General features: G+C 39.8%; 1 protein-coding gene and 1 pseudogene across 1 annotated transcript; both read right to left on the reverse strand.

Annotated features, from left to right (window-relative positions):
• Nucleotides 1–23,180, reverse strand: part of LOC118842743 — a 146,093-nt pseudogene that overhangs the window by 4,578 nt on the left and 118,335 nt on the right.
• On the reverse strand, nt 629–21,367 carry LOC118844123 (KRAB domain-containing protein 4-like). The gene is made up of 4 exons (XM_036751959.1): nt 21,278–21,367; nt 20,614–20,709; nt 2,088–2,214; nt 629–777 (listed from the first exon to the last, which is right to left on the reverse strand). The coding sequence occupies exons 2-4, from the start codon at nt 20,644–20,646 to the stop codon at nt 629–631; spliced, it is 309 nt and encodes a 102-aa protein (XP_036607854.1). The 5' UTR covers nt 20,647–20,709; nt 21,278–21,367.

Genomic DNA, 23,180 nt, shown 5'->3' on the forward strand with positions numbered 1-23,180 from the left:
GGTCCCACTACTACATCTACAACCTCAAAACGTTAACAAATACAAAGAACACTCTGAAAATTTCACAATATTTTTTGTGAAATTGCAAAATGATGAAAACCTATAGGTCCAATGATAGGGTTATGGTTAAGTAAGTCACATGAATACATTACTTGTCTTTATAAATGTAATTTTACATCACAAAGAAAAACAGGATGACACATAACATGATAGAATGAAAAAAGGGGAATTAGGTTAGGATTAAAAATGTTTAAAAGTAACAGCAGCAAAGCAACATAATCACAAAAACCAAACAAAAGAAAATATCAGAAGAGAATTGAGAAACAAAAAAAGCATAATTACTTAATATCTTAAATAATGTGATTATTTGAAAAGGGAGAATGAATTCATGTAAGTGAGGCAGAGAGTACTTGCTTAAGAGAAGATAATCTTCAATGAACAGAAGAAAAACAACTGCCCTGTACAGAGGCAACAACTTTCTTCGAGAGTAGAGGTACATTTTATTAAAGAGAGCCATTCTTGAGGGAAAAAAAATGAAGTTTTGAAGTCTCAGCTCCTCTCAACAGGCCTGAGAGGCTTTGATAGACCACTCTATTCTACATTTTATAAGCCCTTTGACCTAAAATGACTAACAGATCACTAGTTTGCAATAACCCATATGCTTGGTTTTTATGAGGTCACCTGGACAGCTGCTTCTGGAAATATCTGCCTCTGGCATCCAAGATGCTTCCCTTCTTTCCAACTGGTAGATCTCATCTGGTTTGGAACCTGCAAATCCTGTTCATTGAAAATGAAAAAGTACCAGTGAGTCATCTCAGAGTTCCATCATAGAACAGATAGATGAAATACTCCTTCCAACTCTTAGTAGAAAGGTGAGGTAATAGGGGTGCTGAATGTACCTTCTACCATTAAGAGCACTATGTTAGCTAATTTTGTTGGAGATGTGTCCTCCCAACCAAGAGAGGCTTAATGGGCTGGTTGGAAGGGGAAGTAGGGCTTTTTCTTTTTCTTTTTTTTGTATGGGGCAGGGGAAGGAGAAGTATCATTTCCAAAAAAAAATCTATAATTAATAAAAGAATTCAAAGCCAGTTCAAACCTTCAAGTTGTGCTTGTTCTTCATTTTTGAAGAGGACCATGACATCGGGAAAATGATGACATAAATTGCAGTTGACTTTAATTTAAGTGAGGGGAGGACTGGGCAAGGTCACCAGCCTCACTTTGTCCTCCAGAGCCATCTGGGTCCAATGGCCATTGCCTCCTAGGCCATCTCCAGTCACTTGGGGTTTACTGATTAGATTCCTGCCTTCCTGTCTTTCTCTTCTCTTCTCTCCTCTTTCTCTCTATTTCTTTCTGTTTTCTCAAAGACCAAACCTTAAACCCATTTCACTGTGAAACTCATAGATTGGACCACAACACATCGCTGCCCAAGCTCCAATTAATGGCTGTATTTTGGGCCCTCCTGGCTTACAGTGAATGGCAATGGTAACTGTTTCTCTTTTGACCAGTAACCCTGAAGGTCTTCCCCTCTCAGTTTGATTTTTTTCTTTTTGTTTTTTAATTAAAGGGGCCATCCCTTGACTCACTTCTTAAAGAGGCCTATTCACTAAATGGGTGTTACCTCACTCAAAGTGAGAAACTGAAAAGACCTTAGCCTAAAATGGCCAGGGTCTCCCAAGCCCTCAAGTAGGCATGCTAGGAAGACCTCAAGGATAGTACAAAGGACATTCTATTGTTATGGTAGAATGGACTACTGAATAGAACTACAAATTTAGTTCAACTGACTCATTCCCTGCTTAGACTGTAGGAACATCGTGTATGATGAAACTTACATTGAGATTAACAAGAAAATTTTGAATTTGAAGCAACAGAGAGAAGATACATTCTCAAGGAAAACAATAAGTCAAGAAATCAATTTCCAGCCATACCAAGCAAAGACCTTTTTCCTGGAAACAGGCAGCACAAGCCATCTGTCCCTTGGCTACAAAAGGGTTAGGAATAGTTTCCTTTCGAATGCCAAAAAATAACTGTTAAAATCTTGAATGCTGTCATAGTACATATCAAGATGCCAAAGGGGTAAATTTTCTTACCCAAAGAGACCAAGTTCCTATAATTCTCCAGCATCACATCCCTGTACAACATTTTCTGAGATGGGTTCAATTGTACCCACTCCTCCTGGGTGAATTCCACTGCCACATCCTTGAATGTCAATGATTCCTGAAATACCAAAAATATTTGTGCTTCCTCAGCTGTAGCTCTGTTATGAAGTTCAAATGTAAACTGCTTGGAGCACTGTGGGGGAATGGAGGACATTAGGACAGCAAGTGATACAGGGAATTGAGACAATTGAGTCAACCACACTGACTCCATTTTGGGACTCAATTCTACAGGTAGCTCAGTTCTTTTTATATTCAATTATACGTATAGTCTAACTTCTGACCTGTGGGAAAAATCTATTGAGTTGTGGGAATTGGGAGAAAACCTCATTGCATTGTTTGATCCTAGCCCTTGTGTGGCTGGGAAACAAGACCACCTCTACCTGCTGTTTAGAGACTCTTCGGTTATGCTGACCAGAAACCCAGTCAGATCCAAAAAGACTGATGTAAGAAGTTTTCTCACAATTATACCTATCAAGCAACCCATATGTCTCATCTCAAAAGTGACCCCATCCTGAAAAATTAGTTATCATTTCTGTGTTCCTTTGATTATATGGACACTTGGGGGAGTGGGACACCTCTTTTCCTAAATTTAGGGAATTGAAACTGTTACCTTTCACCCTCCAAACATGGAAAGTCCCTTTCCTCTAATTAGAAACCAGATTACCTAATAGTGTATTACTTGCTTTTAATTAATCAATCCTGCTTTATTGCTTTTTATATACAAAGTACATCTCCCCTCTATATACAGGGCCCAGACCTAAGTTAAGGAAGGCGGTGATCCCAGTTGTGCAACTGCCATGCATTTGATATGATACATTTGCCATGCATTTTATCTGATATGATAACTGATAAGCTCAAAAGACAGAACTTTTGTTTTCTTAATAATTTCAACTTTCATTTGCCACAAGGGATTGTTTTATTTATTCATTTGTTCCCAGTACAGTGTCTGGTATATAGCAGGCATTTAAGAATTCCTTTCCTGAAGGAAAGAATTTACGACACAAGAGATAGAGAGCATTACAAAATGCAAAATGGATAATTTTGATGATGTTAAATTGAGGAGTTTTGTATAAACAAAGACAATGCAACAAAGATTAGGAGGGAAGCAGAAAATTGGGAGAAAATCTTTACAACTAGTATCTCTGATAAAGGTCTCATCTCTAAAATACACAGGGAACTGAGACAAATTTATAGCAATACAAGTCATTCCCCAATTGAGAAATGGTCCAAAGGATATGAATAGACAGTTTTCAGAGGAAGAAATTAAAGATATCTATAGGCACATGAAAAAATGCTCTAAATCACTACTAGAGAAATGCAAATCAAAACAACTCTTAGGTACCACATCTCTCCTGTCAGATTGGCTAACATGACAAAACAGGAAAATGATAAATGCTGGAGAGGATGTGGGAAAATTGGAATACTGTTATGTTGCTGGTGGAGTTGTGAACTGATCCAGCCATTCTGGAGAACAATTTGGAACTATGCCCAAAGGGCTATAAAAATGTGCATACCCTTTGACCCAGGAATACCACTTCTGGGGAAGTATGCCAAAGAAATCACAGAAATGGGAAAGGGACCCATATGTACAAAAATATTTATAGTGGCTCTTTTTGTGGTAGCAAAGGATTGGAAATCAAGGGAATGCCCAACAAAGGGGGAATGGCTGAACAACTGGTGGTATATGAATGTAATGGAATACTATTTTGCTATAAGAAATGGGGAAGATACAGACTTCATAATAAACAGAAAAAACCTACATGATATAATGCTGAGCAGAGCAGAACCGGAGGCCATTATACACAACCACAGATATATTGATTCTCTGAGGACTAATCTTGATAGACTTGACTCTTCTCAGCAACACAAGGTTTAAAGACAGCTCCAAAGGACTCATGATGGAGAGAGCTACCGACATCCGAAGTATGAACACAGATTGAGACAAACTATTTACTCTCCTTTTTTTTTCCTCTTTTTTTTTTTTTTTTGGTTTTGTTTCTTCTTTCTCATGATTCATTCCACTGGTCATAATTCTTCTTTACAACTTGACTATTGTGTAAATAATTTTAATGAGAAGTTACATGTGCAAGATATATTGGATTCCATGCCATCTTGGAGGGGGGGTGGGGGGAAGAAACTCTGGAACTCAAAATCATGCGGAACTGAGTGTTGTCAAGTAAAAATAAAAAATCTCAATTTAAAATAAATAAATAACCTTATTAAAAAAAAAAAAGAATTCCTTCCCTGGAAAGAACTGATGAATAGAGTATGTATAAAATGATCTTACGGGGGGGAGGGGGCAGAGCGTGTGTGAGTGTGAATGAGTGTGTGTGTGTGTGTGTGTGTGTGTGTGTGTGTATGTCAGAAAGTGTAGCCATCTCCAGGGTTTGCATGGAAGGGAAAAGATGAGATATACCTGATAACTCTTATAATATATTTAAAAGGAAAAGCAAGTTGTACTTAATAGACTTGCAATCTCATATGCGATAATCTTAATCATATTATGTTTTGGAAATAGTGTCCTATTCCATAATTTAAAATTTTTTAGAAAAGAATTCCTCTCTGATTAGTTTATAAGCTTTTTAAAGGCAGGAGCCATTATTGCCATTTTTGGTATACTCAAGACTTAGCACAGTACTTGGCACTTTGCAGGAGTTTAATAAATGCTTATTGTTGTACAATGTTTCCAATGACCTCAATTTTAAATGTGTTTTTTTGTTTTGTTTTTTAAAATGTGCACACATTGTTCCTACTTTTGCTCTCCTAGCTGAAGCAGCAATACGGCTAATTCCTTTTCTACTTTCTGAAAGAAACAATGAAAATAAAATAGCTGAAGACAGCTACCCTAAGTCTTCTCTTCCAAGCCAAACAAGTCCAGTCCCTTTGACCAATTAGCCTGATCTCTTCACAACTATGACAGCTACCTTCAATGCCCCTGGAATCCTAATAGCAAAGGCAATCATGGGGGACTATATTGTCCTGCCTGTAATAGCATGTGAAAAATTTTTACTACTGAAAAGTGTGTTAAAGGACCATTACTTTCCAATTCACATATTTAGAACTGGAAGAAACTTTAGAATCCAGTTTTCTCATTTTACACCTTAGAGGCCCTGAGAGGGAAAGTGACTTACTTATAAAGTCAAAAGTGGAGTAAATGATAGATTACACTTTGAGCCCAGGTCCTGCCGGCTTCAAATCCAGGGCTATTTTCACTGTACTATGTTGCCATTCCCTTTCTGTATAACCAGACCAAGGCCACAACTGAGCCTTTACACAAAAACATTCATAAGGGCACTCTTTGGGGCAGCAGAGAACTGGAAACAAACAGAATTCTCACCAATAAAGAATAGCTAGAAAAAAATGGCACAGAAATAACAATGGACTATTATCATATAGCTAAAAATGACAAATATGAGAAATTCTCCCAGGCATTGGAAAATATACATTAACTGACACAGTGTAAAATAAGCAGCCTCTGTCAAATCTATAAGAATAGGAGTCATTTCCCAATTGATGGTCAAAGGATATGAATAGGCAGTTTTTCAATGAATAAATCAAAATAACATAGTCATATAAAATATTGCTCTAAATCACGACTGATTAGAGAAACACAGATAAAACAACATTGCAATATCATTTTACAAATGTTGGAGAGAATGTGGAAAAATTGGGACACTAATTCATGGTTGGTAGAATTGTAAAATGATCCAAACATTTTGCAGAGCAATCTGTAATTATGCACAAAAAGTTATTAAACTATTTATACCCTTTGACCCACTGCTTGGTCTATTTCCAAAGATGATTAGGGAAAATGGAAAACAGCCTATATGTTCTAAAGTATTTATAGCAACTCTCTTTGTGGTGGCAAAGAAATGGAAATCACAGGGATGCCCATCAATTGGGAAATTGCTAAAGAAGTTGTGGTATATGGTTGTGATAGAATACTACTGGGCTATAGGAAATGAGCTAAATGATTTTAGAAAAACATGGAAAGATTTGCAAGAAATAATAAAGAGTGAAAAATGAGGAAAACCAAGAGAACACTAGATAAGTGTTCTGGAACACTGCAATACTGTTTTAAGAACAATTTGAATATGTAATTATATTATAAATACCCAAATTAACTATAAAGGACATAGCAATAAAAACATTATCTGTATCCAAAGAAAGAACTGATAAGCAGACATATAGAATAATATGCTTATTACTGTCTAATGGTAGCCATCTCTAGGCTGGAAGGGAAAGGGAGGCAAAAAAATAAATTTACATGACAATTTTATTGGATATTTGAAAGAAATAGCAAGTTGTGCATAGAAGATTTGCAGTTTCATGTACACTCATCTTTTTTATTATACAGTGTTATGGAAATACTTGTTTTATTCCATAAATTAAAAATAAAATTAAAAAATATTACCACTTCTGATGGCAGAGAAGATGGAGACAACTAGAGGAGAATGTTTTATGAACTGACAGCTAAAGTCACTATCACTGGTATTTTTGTGCAACTATTTCTTTTGGTATAAAGGGGGACATAATTTGGAGGGTGAAGGAAAGAAGACATTTTCCAGAAATGACTCTGGTGAAATAGCACAAAGCCTTATAGAAAAAATGAAACAAACTTTTCTAATTGCTCTCTACCAACTCATTTACCAATGTATTCTAGAAATGTGCCAGAATTCAAAGTCACTAGCCTAGGCTTTGCAGAATCTATCCTTTCTTTTTAGAAACTTGGTAAACATTCCTTTTTTCAGTCCTGTGGCACCTCGCCCAAGTATCATTCAGAGATACACGATAATGGCTAAACAATGAAGCACATTATACACTCCTATCAGAACAGCTGGATTTTGTCTGTCTCCTTTTACTTATGGCATCCACTTCCTGTTTACAATTTTTGAGCTCTCATTCCCAGTTCAAAGTTTACTCTTCTTCAATGAGAAAAAAAAGCCAAGGAAGATTTTAGTTGTTTAGCTTTCTCACAGGTATCCCTTTTTATCACCATCATCCCATCAAACGTAAAACTGGACCTTCACTATTCTCTGATCTCTTGTTTGTCTCCACACTAGGTTTTTAAAATCTTTTTGTAGCATTTATCACTTTTTTTCAGGGGTTTGTTGGCTCTCCACTCTTTTGTACTGCTGTAATTCTTTTTTATACGTCCTCAATAGATGACAATTAAAAATATTTTTTATCATGATTAGTTATGCTTCAAGTCAATTGGCTATTAAAAATTACAGCTGAATACAATGATCCAAGGCAAGTCTGAAGGATTCATCATGAAAAATGCTATCCATTCCCAGAGAAAGAATTGATGGTGTCTGAATATAGACTGGAGCATAATATTTTTTTACTTTTATTTTTCTTGAGTTTTTCTTTTTTTTTCCTCTATGCTTTCCTTCACAAAATGACTATCATGGATATGTTTTGCATCACTACACATGTATAACCTATATTGAATTGCTTGCCTTCTCAACTGGGGTGTGTGTGTGAAACAGGAGGAGCAGGGAGAATTTGGAACTCAAAGTTTTAAAAACAAATGTTACGAATCGTCTTTACATGTAACTGGAGAAAAATAAAATGCTAAAAGCTAAAAACAAAAATTACTGCTGAATCTCAAATACAAGCCTTCTGGAAAAAAAAAATTCTGGTCTTCTTTATACTTGCCTACCTCTTACTCTATAGTTTAATTCACTTTAATACAGCATTTACCCAAAAAGCACATATGACTCAAGAACTTGAGTCTTAAACCCTTATTATATATTTGACAAAAAGGTATGACATACGAGGGTACCAAAAGAGAGGAATGGCCATACCAAAAGGGATTCTTCTCATCCTTCCTACTCCAGTCTAAGGAAGGAAGGCCACCCTTAACAAAAATCTATTTTCAGTCACTTCCACTTCTCTCACCATACTGGGGAAAAAAAGATGAGCAAAATCCTTGTAATAACTATTCATAGGCAAGAAAAACAAATTCCCATATTGGCCAAGCCCAAAATATAAGGAAAGCTGAGCACCATAGAATAGATGCTTTTAAACTGCTGCTGGTGAAACTTTTGGGAGTCCCTTGGAAAGCAAAGAGGTCAAATCTGTCAATATTTAAAGCAATTAATACAAATTATTCACTGGAACCTCAAATACTAAAGTGGAAGCTTAAGTACTTTGCCCACATAAATAATAAGACATTGAAAAAGACCCTACTGTTGGGAAAGACTGAAGGTGTCAGTCATTTACTAAAGGAATGGTCCAAAGAAACAAACAGAATGAGTTTCCCCCTTAACCAAAGATTTGTCCCAAAAACAAACAGAAGGGGGTGCCCTTCTCAACCAAAAGTTTCTCCAAAGAACAAACAGAATGGGGTTCACCTTACCAAAGATTTGACCAAGGAACACACAGAATCAGCCTGTACATGTGCTATAACACGCTTGTTTATTCTCATTAAGCCAGAGAATCATGCATGCATAGTTAGAAAATAATTCTGAACTCAGAGGTAAACAAGCCAAAGGAGACCCTTTATATGCTTACAGCAATCCCAACTCAGGAAGCCTGTCGACCAAAATTATAGCCTCCATATGTATTAACCATAATATGAGAATGGAATTTCTGAATGGGATGGATTGTAAATACATGTCAGAGCCAAGTGAAATTATAGATCAAGGACATCTGTGCTTCTTTTATCATTAACATGACTGTATATAGATATCTAGAAATCTATCTACAGGGGGAGAGGGAGAAAAAGAGGGGGGAAGGGAGGAAGGGAGGGAAGGAGAGAATATCATAGCATAACATGTGTGCATAAAATACCAAGATAAAAAAAATTCCATTATTCAAGATAGTGTCTGGTTCAAGGCATCTTGCCCTGGACAGTCATAAATAGAAGAATGCTCCTCATCAGCTTCATCCAGCCTTGTAGTTTTTGACACAGGAAGGGGTATTTTGGGTTCACTCAGAGAGCAAAGCAAAGGATGTCTGTTGTGCCAAAACAGGCAAAGCGTTATGGTATCAGTGAGCCAAAAATGTCTTTCTTCTGATCGGCCAATCCAGGATTTGGGCCTTTCTCAGTTGATGGGGGGCTCAAAATGGTTCACTATGCAAAAGGTAAAGGAGACAACAGACAATGAGATCTATAGAAGAGTATCACGGAAATAATGAATATGAACATGGATAGACTTTGAGACACAATGGGTAAGAGGGCCAGATGTGCTACAGTGCATGGAGTCACAAAGAGTTGGACAAGACTGAATGATAATCTGCATCCCAAAAATCAATCACATCAATGTCAGAAGTTGGATAACATATTCTATCGTGAAAAAAATTGTTGGTCATTGTGTTGATCAGAATTGTTAAATCTTTCAAAGTAGTTTGTCTTTACAATATTGTCATTGGATAAATTTTTCTCCTACTCTGGCTTACTGCGCTCTGCATTGATTCATATAAGTCTTACTCAAGTTCTACGAAAAAGTTCCTTTCATGATTTTTCATATTACAACATTTTTCTATCACCTTTGTACACTATAACATATGCAGCCATTCCATTTTAGAAATGCACTCACTCTTTAAAAAAGAAAAAAAAAGGACACCCATGCTGAAGCCAGGAAAGTTCCCATTTTATTTTATATTTACTGTACATTCCCAGGTATGGGAAGCTCCCTAATGGAGTATGCTTGCTCAGACAAATGCAATGCTTTTTGTGCTGTTCCCCCCACCCCAAATTGTTAGAAATAATCATCTTACCAAGAATTTTACCTGGCCATGACTGAATTTAGGAAAAAAAAAATTATTTTACGTCACTTCTAATGGGTCGACTTGGCCTTTACCCCTTGTGAAAAAGGGCCATGTACAAGCACACTCTCAAGACAATTACAAACTCTTTTATAAGCATCCTGATTTGAATGTCCCCTCCCTTGCTCTCCATTGGCTAGATACAAACTCTTGAACCTCTTACTTCATGTTTTCCTCCCTGATAGGTTCCCCCTCAAACAGCTCATTAAGCATGCATACAAGCTTCTTATCTTTTACCTGATCGGAAGCCCAGTTCTGCTAGGTCACAGCTCTGATTAGCATTCAAAGCTGGGAGTTTTAATCCTGTGGAAACAGAATTCCATCCTTTGTTTCCAACACACAACTGATGGGAATCTCCTCAGTTTCCCAATTCTTTGCCACCACAAAAAGAGCTGCTACAAATGTTTTCTGTACACATGGGTCATTTTCTCTTTCTTTGATCACTTTGCACTTAGCAGTAGTACTGTTGGGCCAAAGAGTATGAGCACAGTCTAGTAATTTTCTCAGCATCATTCCAAATTGTTTTCAAGAATGGTCGGTCTAGTTGTCCTGATCTTGCCACTGGACTCAGGTGGCTCAGGAGGTGAAAGTGTGGCTGACAACTCACCCTCACTTAAATCCAATTCATTTGCAAGTCATAGCATCATCTTCCTGATGTCATGGTCCTCTTCAAGAAGGAAGGACAAACAACAACCTGTGAGTAGTCCAAGCTGTCCTGCTGGGGAATCCAACTGGGCAGTTCCTGTTGGGCACCTCATCTCCTTTCTCTCCTCTCTTCTCCCTCCCCTACTTCCTCTCCCTTGGTCCACATAGGGTATCATGCCCTAGGGATTTCTTTCTTAAAGACCATGCCTTAAACCCAATTCACTTTGGCTCTCATCGAATGGCAAACAATAGGTCCAAGCCCAAGCACCGCTTACTGGCCATTGCTTGGTGTGGTACCTTAGAAGCGATGTAAATATTAATTGCTTCTGTTTTGGCCAGAAACACCAAGGATCTTCCCCTCCCAGATTTTCTTGGGGGGTAGGTAAAAGGAGCCATTCCTTGGCTTACTTCTAAACTAGTCTTGATGACTAAACGGGGAGGTGGCTCTCTCAAAGGAAAACTCCTAAAGACCTTAGATTAAAAAGGCCAAGATCTCCAACTGGATGCTGGGTTATCTCCAGTGCTCCAGATCTATGTCTTGCCTCAGGACCCAGATGGCTCAGGAGAACAAAGTCAGGCTGGAGACCTTGCAGGGCCTTCCCTCACTTAAATCCAATTCATTCGCAAGTTCTCCAGGTCCTCTTTGAGAACAAGAACAAAGAACAATAAGTATCAGAAAGTCCTTTTTCCCCACAGGCCATCCAGAATTTCTCATTTTACTTTTCTGTCAATTCTGCTAATCTGATGATTGTGAGGGGGAACCTCAGAAACTTTAATTTTCCTTTATTCCATTCTTTTGTTTTTAAGAGGAGTAAGTGGGCTCTGGAGGAGAAAGTGAGGCTGGTGACCTTACACAGCCCTCCCTCAATCAAAACAAAGTCAACTGCAAGTCATGTCATCATTTCCCAGATGTCATGGTCCTCTTTGAGAACGAAGGTCAAACACAACCTGTGAGTAGCCTCTCCCTCTCCTCTGAGCTACATTTCAACAGCTAAAGGCTGCTTCCTTAACTTTGGGTTTACTGGCTGGATTTCTTTCTAAAAAACCAAGCCTTAAACCCAGTTCACTCTGGAGCTCTGTAGCCAGAATGGACTTTGTTTTCTTTGAATGACTCAGCTCGCCTCGTTGAGCTTCCCTGGATGCTGGGGCTTGCTCTTCCGGGGCAGGACCAGAGCTTCCTGTGTGATGAGTTGTGGCGCTGGCTGAGGGGAGGTGTGTTAACGTGGTCTACGCTGGGGGAGGGGCCAAGTCAAGAACCAATCGGCCCTGGTCGTTCAGGTGACGCTTGATGATGTCAAAAACTCTATAAGAGGGGAGAGGACAGCTTGAAGATCCTCCTTTCCTTTTCCGGTTGGAGCCAGAGACGCCTACAGCCGAAGCTGAGCTGCCAGTAGCAGAGCTGACTAGAGGCTAGTGGGTAATCTTCTTACCGTAGAGGGGAAGCATGTATACGATTTTGCCTTATACCATCTCGCTTCTCTGTGGCCTTCTGATTACCCTTGTAAGGCGGACTTATTGGGCCTGGAAGCTTTTGATGAAAATATCAAAATGGGGACGCTGGTTTTTGGGCTTGTTATTGTGGAGTGTAAATACATGCTTTAGTTCTCCTGCCTTCTGCCTAGAGAATTCCTTATATCCTGCGGTTCCAGACCTTTTAGGCACATATGAGATTCTCTTTGAAATCATAAATTCTGCCTTCCTAATATAAGCTCATAGATTGGACAACAGGTCCCTGCCCTCTCAGCACAGAGTGAATGTAAATACCAAACAGTAAAGGTTTCTCCTTTGGCCAGGAGCTCTGAGGATCTTCCCCTCCCAGTTTGATTTTTTTTTTTGAGTTTTGATTAAAGTGGCCGTCCCTTGATTAACTTATTAAAGAGGCCTATTCACTGAATGGGCCTTTACCTCATTCCACAGGAGAACCTGAAAGGACCTTGGCCTGAAACGGCAAGGATCTCCCAATGCATCCTGGGCCATCTCCAGTCATCCTGATGAATATCAGGCTACTGGACCCAGATGGCTCTGGAGAAGAGTGAGGCTGGTGACCTTGCACAGCCCTCCCTCACTCAAAACAAAGTCAACTACAAGTCATATCATCATTTCCCTGATGTCATGATCCTCTTCAAGAACAAAGGACAAACACACAACAAGAGGAATAAGTTTTCTATCTTCTCAAAAGCTCTGTCTGCACCTATTGATATAACCATATACTTTTTACTACTCATGTTATTAATATAGTCCATCATGTTAATACTTTTCTTAATTTTGAACCAAATCTGAATGCCTAATAAAAACACAATCTTATAACATGTACACAACCTTGATGAGATCGTGCTGTACTCTCTCTCCCTAATCTAGGTAGCAACATCATATTTGTTTGTAGAAAGAATTTGGTAGGATGTTCTCTTTCTCTAAATTTGCAAACAGCTAATAAATAAAGCTGTTCATGAGATATTTGACAGAATTCACTTGTAAAGTCACTGGATCCCAGAATTCTTGTTTTTTTTTTCTCTTCATACCCTTTGGAAGCTCATTTATACCTTATTCAATTTCTTCATCTGTGATTAGCTTATTTAAATCCTTTATTTCATATTCAGCTGATTTGGGTATTACATGCATATATGTACGTATAAAGGTCCATGCATTTTATTCAGATTGTTGACTGTACTGGCAATACTTGGGGAGAACAGTTTCTAATAACTTATTTTTATTATTCCATTGGTTGCAAATTCAACTTTTTATTCATTTTTGATACTAGCAATTTTATTTCCTCTTTCTTTTTTAGTTGCCTTTTCCCTATGATGGAAGGGCTAGATGGTAGAACAATCAATTCCTCCCAAAGCCTTTTTTTTCAGAGGCCTCACACTTTTCCTGCCAATTCTTCATTTTTCATCAGCTATTCTGCTTGGTTTTAACTCTAACATCATGCCCCCAGGCTGGGTTCCCTATCCCAGGCCTTCTTTTCAGCTTCCTTTGGTAGACTGTCTTCCTTTAATTAGACTGTAAACTCCATGAGGACAAGAACAGTCTTTCCTTTTCATATTTGTATCCCCAGCATTTACCACACCTGGCATATAATTGGTGACTGATTTGCTTGTCAAACAAAGCTATCACTCTTTACAGATGAGATGATAGTATACTTAGAGAATGCTAGAGAATCAAGCAAAAAAAATTACTTGAAATAAAAAATAAACTTAGCAAAGTTGCAGGAAATAAATAAACCACATAAATCATCACCATTTCTATATATTACTAACAAAGCCCAACAGCAAGAGATAGAAAGAGAAATTCCATTTAAAGTTACTGTTGACATTATAAATCATTTGGGAGTCTACATGCCAAAACCCAGGAAATATATGGAATGATTAAAAAACACTTTTCACATAAATAAAGTCAGATCTAAATAACTGGAAAAATATCAGTTGCTCATGGGTAGGCTGAGATAATATAATAAATATGACAATTTCACCTAAACTAAACTACTTATTCAGTACACCATGCCAATCAAACTACCAAAAATCATTTTACATAGCTAGAAAAAATGAAAAGAAAATTCATCTAGAAGAAAAAAAAGGTCAAAAATATGAAGGGAATTAATGAAAAGAAATGCAAGGAAAGGTTGCCTAGCCATACCAGATCTTAAATTGTATTATAAAGCAGCAATCATCAAAACTACGTGGTACTGGCTAAGAAACAGAATGGTGGATCAGTGAAATAGGTTAGGAACACAAGATACAGAAAGCAATGATTACAGTAATCAAACCCAAAGAGTCTAGCTTCTGGGATAAGAACTCACTATTTGACAAAAATCAGAAAATAGTATAGCAAAAACTAGGCATATGACAACATCTTACACCATACACCAAAATAAGGTCAAAATGGGAACATGATTTACACATAAAAGGTGATACTACAAGCAAATTAGGAGAGCAAGGAATAGTTTTCCTGTCAGATCTATGAAGAAGGGAAGAGTTTATGACCAACAAGAAATAGAGAACATTATGAAACACAAAATGAAGAATTCTGATTACACTAAATTAAAAGTTTTTGCACAAACAAAGCCAATGCAAACAAGGAAGGAAAACAGAAAGATGAAAAACAATTTTTAGTGTCAGTATTTCAGAAAAAGGCCTCATTTCTCAAATATATAGAGAATCGAGCCCACATTTATAAGAATACAAGCCATTCTCTACCTGATAAATGGTCAAAGGATATGAACAAGTAGTTTTCAGAAAAATTAAAGCTCTCTACTGTCATATGAAAAAATGTCCTAAACCACTATTGATTAGAGAAATGCACTTTAAAACAATTCTGAAGGCCCACCTCATACCTACCAGATTTGGCTAATATGACAGAAAAGGAAAAGTGATGGAGATGTGGGAAAACTGGAACACTAATGCATTATTGGTGGAGTTGTGAACTGATCCAACCATTCTGGAGAGCAATTTAGGGCTGTGACCAAAGGGCTATAAAACTGTGCATAATCGTTGATCTAGCAATACCATTACTAGGTCTGTATCCCAAAGAGATCATTAAAAAAAAGAAAGGGGAAGATGGCGGCTGGTAAGCACGGACTAGAGTGAGCTCCGTACCCGAGTCCCTCCAAAAACCTATAAAAATGGCTCTGAACCAATTCTAGAACGGCAGAACCCACAGAACAGCAGAGGGAAGCAGGGATCCAGCCCAGGACAGCCCGGATGGTCTCTGGGTGAGCTCTATTCCACACGGAGCTGGGAGCTGGGAGCTGGGAACGGAGTGGAGCAGAGCCCAGCCTGAGCGGCCTGGACCATCCAGACCAGAAGCCGGGCGGAGGGGGCCCTAGCGCCCTGAATATGTGAGCTGCGGCAGTTACCAGACCCCTCGACCCACAAACACCAAAGACTGCGGAGAAGGTTAGTGGGAAAAGCTGCGGGAGTGGAAGGAGTTCGCGGTTCGGCTTCCAGCCCCGGGGGCAGCGGAGGTGGGGCAGCTACAGCTGTTGTTACTTCCGGCTCCAGGCCCACCTGGTGGGAGGAATTAAGTGGCGGATCACAGCAGGGGTGCACAGCCTGCCGAAGATCTGAGCCCAGTCTGGACTGGGGGTCCTTGGGGAAGGAGGAGTGCGGCTCTGACAGAGCTGGCACCTCCCCCCCAAACGTAGAACATAGAACTCTGTAATCTACAAGCAGTCATACCCCACTGAAAAACTCAAGGGTCAAGTTAGTTGGTTGGGAATATGGCCAGGCAGCGAAAACGCGCCCAGATTCAGTCTCAGACTTTGGATTCTTTCTTTGGTGACAAAGAAGACCAAAACATACAGCCTAAAGAAGACAACAAAGTCATAGAGCCTACAACCAAAGCCTCCAAGAAAAACGTGAACTGGCCCCAGACCATAGAAGAACTCAAAAAGGATTTGGAAAAGCAAGTTAGAGAAGTAGAGGAAAAATTGGGAAGAGAAATAAGAAGGATGCGAGAAAACCATGAAAAACAAGTCAATGACTTGCTAAAGGAGACCCAAAAAAATACTGAAAAATACACTGAAGAAAACAACACCTTAAAAAATAGACTAACTCAAATGGCAAAAGAGCTCCAAAAAGCCAATGAGGAGAAGAATTCCTTGAAAGGCAGAATTAGCCAAATGGAAAAGGAGGTCCAAAAGACCACTGAAGAAAATACTACTTTAAAAATTAGATTGGAGCAAGTGGAAGCTAGTGACTTTATGAGAAATCAGGATATTATAAAACAGAACCAGAGGAATGAAAAAATGGAAGACAATGTGAAATATCTCCTTGGAAAAACCACTGACCTGGAAAATAGATCCAGGAGAGATAATTTAAAAATTATTGGACTACCTGAAAGCCATGATCAAAAAAAGAGCCTAGATACCATCTTTCAGGAAATTATCAAGGAGAACTGCCCTGATATTCTAGAGCCACAGGGCAAAATAGAAATTGAAAGAATCCATCGATCGCCTCCGCAAATAGATCCCAAAAAGAAATCTCCTAGGAATATTGTTGCCAAATTCCAGAGCTCCCAGATCAAGGAGAAAATACTGCAAGCAGCCAGAAAGAAACAATTTGAGTATTGTGGAAACCCAATCAGAATAACCCAAGATCTGGCAGCTTCTACATTAAGAGATCGAAGGGCTTGGAATGCGATATTCCGGAGGTCAATGGAGCTAGGATTAAAACCTAGAATCACCTACCCAGCAAAACTGAGTATCATGTTCCAAGGCAAAATATGGATTTTCAATAAAATAGAGGACTTTCAAGCTTTCTCAGTGAAAAGACCAGAGCTGAATAGAAAATTTGACTTTCAAACACAAGAATCAAGAGAAGCATGAAAAGATAAACAAGAAAGAGAAATCATAAGGGACTTACTAAAGTTGAACTGTTTTGTTTACATTCCTACATAGCAAGATGATGTGTATGATTCATGAGACCTCAGTATTAGGGTAGTTGAAGGGAATATGCATATATGTGTATATATATGCATAAATATATATGTTTATGTATATATATAAGTGAATGTGTATGTATGTATGTATCTATGTGTATATGTATGTATGTGTATGTATGTGTATATATATATATGTAAAAGAGAGAGAGCAGACACAGGGTGAGTTGAGGATGAAGGGAAGATAGCTAAAAGAAATAAAATGAAATTAAGGGATGAGAGAGTAACATACTGAGAGAGGGAGATAGGGAGAGATAGAATGGGGTGGATTATCTCGCATAAAGGTGGCAAGAGGAAGCAGTTCTATGGGAGGAGGGGAGAGGGCAGGTGAGGGGGGAATGAGTGAACCTTGCTCTCATCAGATTTGGCCTGAGGGGGAATACCATACATACTCAGTTGGGTATCTTACCCCACAGAAAAGAAGAGGGAGGAAGATAAAAAAAAAAAAAATAAAAGGTGGGGGGATGATAGAGTGGAGGGCAGATGGGGGTGGAGGTAATCAAAACAAACATTTTGGAAAGGGGACAGGGTCAAGGGAGAAAATTCAATAAAGCGGGATGGGTTGGGAAGGAGCAAAATGTAGTTAGCCTTTCACAACATGAGTATTGTGGAAGGGTTATACATAATAATACATGTGTGGCCTAGGTTGAATTGCTCAACTTCTTAGGGAGGGTGGGTGGGAAGGGAAGAGGGAAGGGAATTTGGAACTCAAAGTTTTAAAATCAGATGTTCAAAAACAAAAAAAATTTTTGTATGCAACTAAAAAATAAGATACACAGGCAATGGGGCGTAGAAATTTATCTTGCCCTACAAGAAAGGAAGGGAAAAGGCGATGAGAGGGGAGGGGGGTGATAGAGGGGAGGGCTGACTGGGAAACAAGGCAACCAGAATATAAGCCATCTTGGAGTGGGGGGGGAGGGCAGAAATGGGGAGAAAATTTGTAATTCAAACTGTTGTGAAAATCAATGCTAAAAACCAAATATGTTAAATAAATTAAATAAATAAATTGCATTTAAAATGAAAAAAAAAAAAAAAGAAAGGGACCCACATGTACAAAAATATTTATAATAGTTCTTTTTGTGGTGACAAAGAATTGGAAATTAAGGGGATTCTCATCAATTGGGGAATGGCTGAACTTGTGGTATATGAATGTAACGGAATGCTATTGTGTTCTAAGAAATGATGAGCAAGCACATTTCAGAAAAAATCTTGGAAAGATTTACATGAACTGATGATGCTGAGTGAAGTAAACAAAACCAGAAAAACAGTGCATACAGTAACACCAACAGTGTATGACAGTATGATTTACTATGATACTTAGCTTTTCTCAGCAATACAATGATCCAAGGCAATTTCAAAAGACTCATCATGGAAAATGTAATTCACACCCAGAAAAAGAACTATCGAGTTTGAATGCATCTTGAAGCATATTATTTCCACTGTTTTTTTTTTTTTGTTCTCTCGGCTTTTCCCTTCTGTTCTGATTCTTCTTTCACAACATGACAAATGTGGAAATATGTTTAATATAATTGTACATGTATAACCTATATCAGATTGCTTGCTGTCTAGAGGAGGAGGCAGGCAAGGCAGAAAGGGAAAAAAATTGAAACTCAAAATTTTGTAAAAGTAAATACTGAAAATTATTTTTACATGTAATCGGAAAAAATAAAATATAATTAAAAGAGTTTTATTGCTTTTTCCAATTGGTTAACTTTCTTTTCAAAATTTTTAATTGCTTTTATTTTTTTTCTTAGTTTTTCCTTTATCTCTCTTATTTGATTTTTTAATTCTTTTTTAAGTTTATCCAAGAGCTCTTTTTGGGCTTGTGACCATTTCCCGTTATTCTTTGAGGTAGGGGTGGCTTTTTTTGACCTTCTCATTTTCCCCTGAATATGAATCCAGATCTTCTTTTTCAACAAAGTATCTGTCTATGGTTGAGTTCTTTTTCCTTTGCTTACTCATTTTGATTTGTCTTTTACTTTTAGCAGTTTATTATTACATAAAAGTTTTAATCCTGAGTTGTGAGTAATGTTGCCCTAGGGCTCAGGTCTTCCTTACTGTTATTTTTTTAATTCTGTCAAAGGGCTCAATCTCAGGGACTCCTTTCCTCCCCTAAATCACAGTTAGGGCCCCCAGTCCTGATACCACAAAAATGTTCTTCCTCCCTGTAGTACTACACTCACTGGGCATGTGTTTGCTACTCCTCACCCACAGCCACAACCCCAAATAACTTCTGGTCAGTACTGCTGGGCCTAGCTTCTGGAAATAGACTGGAGGAAGAGGGAGGAGGGGAGGAATTCCATCTTGCTGTTCCTTAAATGAAATTCTGAGGTAAAAGTTTGAGAGATTAAAGTTCCTGAGCCTGCGAGGTAAAATTTGTAAGGTGAAATATCCTGAGGTCTAGTCTGCTTTCTAACAAAGCTGATCTAGGGCCCAATACTTACTGACTCAGTGAAGCACATCTGGAGGTGACTACATTTCGCTTAAGCCAAACCTCAGTCCTTGGAGGTCCTCCCTTTTCTGAGGTTCTCTCAAGTTGTCTTAGGAGAACAATTGCTTTGCCCCTTTATTTTTGCTGCTCTTCATTCATTTTGTGGCAATTTTCTGCCTCTTTGTAGAGGAAATCTGGAGAGCCTAGAAATTGCTGACCTACTCTGCCATCTTTCAAAAATTCACAACATCAACATTGCATCTACACGCACCAAATACTACAAAAAAATTACATGAATTACAAGTGGAGATAAATAGTAGTACTATAATAGTCAGGGACTTTAATCTTCCCCTCTCAAAATGAGATCAATCTAACCAAAAAATAAGATGTCAAGGAAGTGAATAGAACTTAAGATAAGCTAGATATTATTGATATCTGTAGAGAATTGAATAGAAATAGAATGAGTACATAACAATTTTATAGTCAAAAGGAAAAATACTAAAAGTATTCTTTTCAGATCACAATGCAATGAAAATTATACTTAATAAGGGACTACAGGAACACAGATTAAAAACTAATTGTAGAGTAAACAATCTAATCTTAATGAGTGGTTTGAAGAACAAATCATAGAAAAAATCAATAATTTGATTAAAATGAATGACAAAAACGTGACAACTTATCCAAATCTATGGAATACAACAAAAGTAATCCTTCCTTTTTGGTTTTCTTTTGTTCTCTGCTGTGCACTTTCTTTTTCCCCCTTTGTTCTCCCTCACAAGGATACAATTAAACACAGATTTTATATATATACACACACATACAAATATAAACATATACTTTCCATTAACAAATTCTTCTTCTGATATTGTTTTTATGTTTATGCTGTCACTTACTTGTACCCCTCCTAACTCCTCTACTTTGCTTTTACCTGCTCCCTTACCCTATTACTTAACCTATCCCTCCTCTCCCTCAAGGATTGCTCCCATTAAGTAAATGAAAGGTCTTTTTGTGTGTGGGGAGAGGATAAATTGGTGTCCATGATGTCATCTAGCTCTAAATATATGCTTCCCTGATGCCCACAATTTCTAGGGTTATAGTATAGGAGACAAAACGCATCGCACGGTCTCTGGCCTGAGATTGTTTTTCCGGAAAGCCACACATGGCACTCACCTGTCCAGGCCTGGCTCTCGGCACAGGGGCCATTCCCTCTTCCTCAAGGCTCCCACCTACAGAGGCAGGGCAGGGCAGAGGCCACAGACGGCAGAGCTGGGGAGGAAAGGAGAATCATGAGAATGAGGGGCTGCACTGTGGGTCTGCCCGGCTCAGAGACGAGGGAGCCCCACTTCTGCCCTGGCCGGAGGTCGGGGGGGGGGGGACTGGGCTGGGAGGGGGGCCAGAAACAGTCTTTTCTCTCCCGGGGGGAAGCCACTATCTCTTTAGAGACAAAACTGGAGAACAGACACGTGACTGTCTCACCACGTGGGCATGGACCCCCGACAGCAACAGGGAAAGCTTCCGGGAGGAGGAGATGAAGTCACAAGGAAGGCAGCACCAAAGACCAGACGGACACACGCGGGGAGCACCTGCCCTCGGACCCTGGGCACAGAGAAAGGACCAAGGCCTGGAGGGCAGGACCCGACCAGGGTCACGGGATGCGGCCGGGACCAAAGGAGAATTAGAACCCACCTCCTCCTGCTCCTTCTCCAACCCGCCCCCCACGTTCAGCTCCCAGACTCGGGGAAGCCCTTAGGGGGGTTCCTCCCTTCTCGGAGGACGCTCCTCCCGTTCTCCGTGAGCTCCCCAGCCAGCCCCAGGGGCCTAGACCCCGCCGCACCCCCGCAGCCGGCTTCCGCCTGGGCCTGGCCCAGCTCTTTGCTCCCCCTCACCCCGTCACAACGGAGCTCAGGACTAAGGACGAGAAACCGACCTGAGCAAGCATGGAAGAGGCGGGGAGGGAACGAGGCGGAAGGGGCGGAGGAAGATGTAAGGCCCGCCCACCCTCCAGCCTTTGGGCTTGGAAAAATGCCCCCCAACCCCGACGCGCGCACGCCCTTCTGGGAATCGTAGTCTGCACTCTGAGGCGCCTTCTAGGCATGCCTATGGCTCGGCACCGCCCCTGGCCTGGAATGTGGTCCCACCTCCATGCCTGCCGGCCCTTCCCAGCCCTTGCTGCCTTGGACCCCCCGCCCCCTCCACTCCTCCCCTCACCTGATGTATGCCCATCATTTGGTAGATGGACTAAATGAAAGTAAGAGCCAGCATTTACCTGGAGCTTCCCTTGTTCCAGGCACTGTTCAGTACTTTACAGTGACTATCCCATCTATTCCTTACAACAACCCTGGAAAACCAGAGCTGTTATAACCCCTATTTTATAGATGTGGAAATGATGGGGTGCTTGTGCTTGGACCCTAATTCTAACAGCCTCTCCTTGGGTGCCTATGCCTGAACCCCAATTCCAAAACCACATCCAGTTCAAAAATCACATCTCTCACTAGCTTCAAAACATTGGCCCTAGCAGTTTCTCTCTAGTAAAGCAGGGCAGCATGTGCTAGCAAAATAAGTATCTTTCTTCCTGGTACTGTAGGCAGCTGTGCCTATCTATGGACTGACTCCATGTGTAGTGATAATTGGCTGTGCACTGGGTCATGACCATATTTACTACTTACTGACCTTACTGATATGTATCTTAGATATAGTCAAATGTATACTCTCTTACATTTATTTTGTCTAACAGGACATTTGATGAAAGCTACCTAGAATTTCCCAGTCAGCCCTGACAGCTAGTTAACTTAGTGATGTTTCATAGCCAAAACCACACCTCCTCCTAGCCCACCCTTGGGCTATTTCCCAGTGAACCCTGGGTAATACACCTGTGCAGTAGATACAAAAAGTGCATGCTCCTTCAAGAACTGACCACCCCTTAAACACTCCTTAATCCCAATCCAAAATACCAAATTGACATATTTCACCCTTAAATCTCTTATAAAAGCCCTCCCTGCACCCCTCTAAGATTGCAGGTCCCCTAAGAAGTCTTGCCTGCTGCAAAGCATCATAAATCTTTGCCACCTTGACTTAAAGAATGCTTGAGATCATGAATTCATTCCAGATGGCCCGGACCCTCTGCAGTACTTGGGTCCTTGAGTGGTACTCCCCCTTAACTGGGAACTCCAGTCCTGGGAACTTTAATTTTGGGATTCCTGAATCCCTGGGTCTTTCCTCCCTCAACAGAAACTAGTCTAGTAGATGGGAAACCTTTTTCTGATTTTTAATGGCCTGTCCTATGCAGGTGAGGAAGCCCCAATGTTTCCATAGCATCCCAAAGTCATGTTCCAAAGTCTCATCCTTACTTTCCACCTCAGGTGGATAGGTGGCAGGATTGAATGTGCTTGCACCAACTATATTCCCCCATTCTCATAGGAAATAGACCAAATGGGAGAGCTAACTGCAGGGCAATAGCTAGGGCACTGATAACTGACCCAATATCAGTAACATCAGAAGTCCACCAGCTGGGGGGAGCTTGGTTGGGAGCTGGAGGGTTGGAAGGGGTTAAGGAGGGTGATGGGGATAAAGGACACAAGAAAGTGGTCCCTCCTGGTCAAATACAGTAGTGGCCTGTCCTAGTAAGTGTCCAGGGGCCTCAGGGACTGGGACAACAGGATGAAAAGCTCTGATCTCTCCAAGAAAAAGGGAGAGTGGTTCTGAGATACACGCTGCAATGGTCTTATTAATAAGTAGTT

The sequence above is a fragment of the Trichosurus vulpecula genome, chromosome 3 (assembly GCF_011100635.1).
Source record: "Trichosurus vulpecula isolate mTriVul1 chromosome 3, mTriVul1.pri, whole genome shotgun sequence".
NCBI lineage: Eukaryota > Metazoa > Chordata > Mammalia > Diprotodontia > Phalangeridae > Trichosurus > Trichosurus vulpecula.

Bases quoted from the DNA above. Each gene is read 5' to 3' on its own strand.
- LOC118844123 (XM_036751959.1), bottom strand. From the start codon at position 20,646: ATGGCCCCTGTGCCGAGAGCCAGGCCTGGACAG. The intron at 2,215-20,613 runs GTGAGTGCCATG...TTGGTATTTCAG, and splicing joins CGAGAGCCAGGCCTGGACAG to GAATCATTGACATTCAAGGA. The intron at 778-2,087 runs GTAAGAAAATTT...TTCAATGAACAG, and splicing joins TAGGAACTTGGTCTCTTTGG to GATTTGCAGGTTCCAAACCA.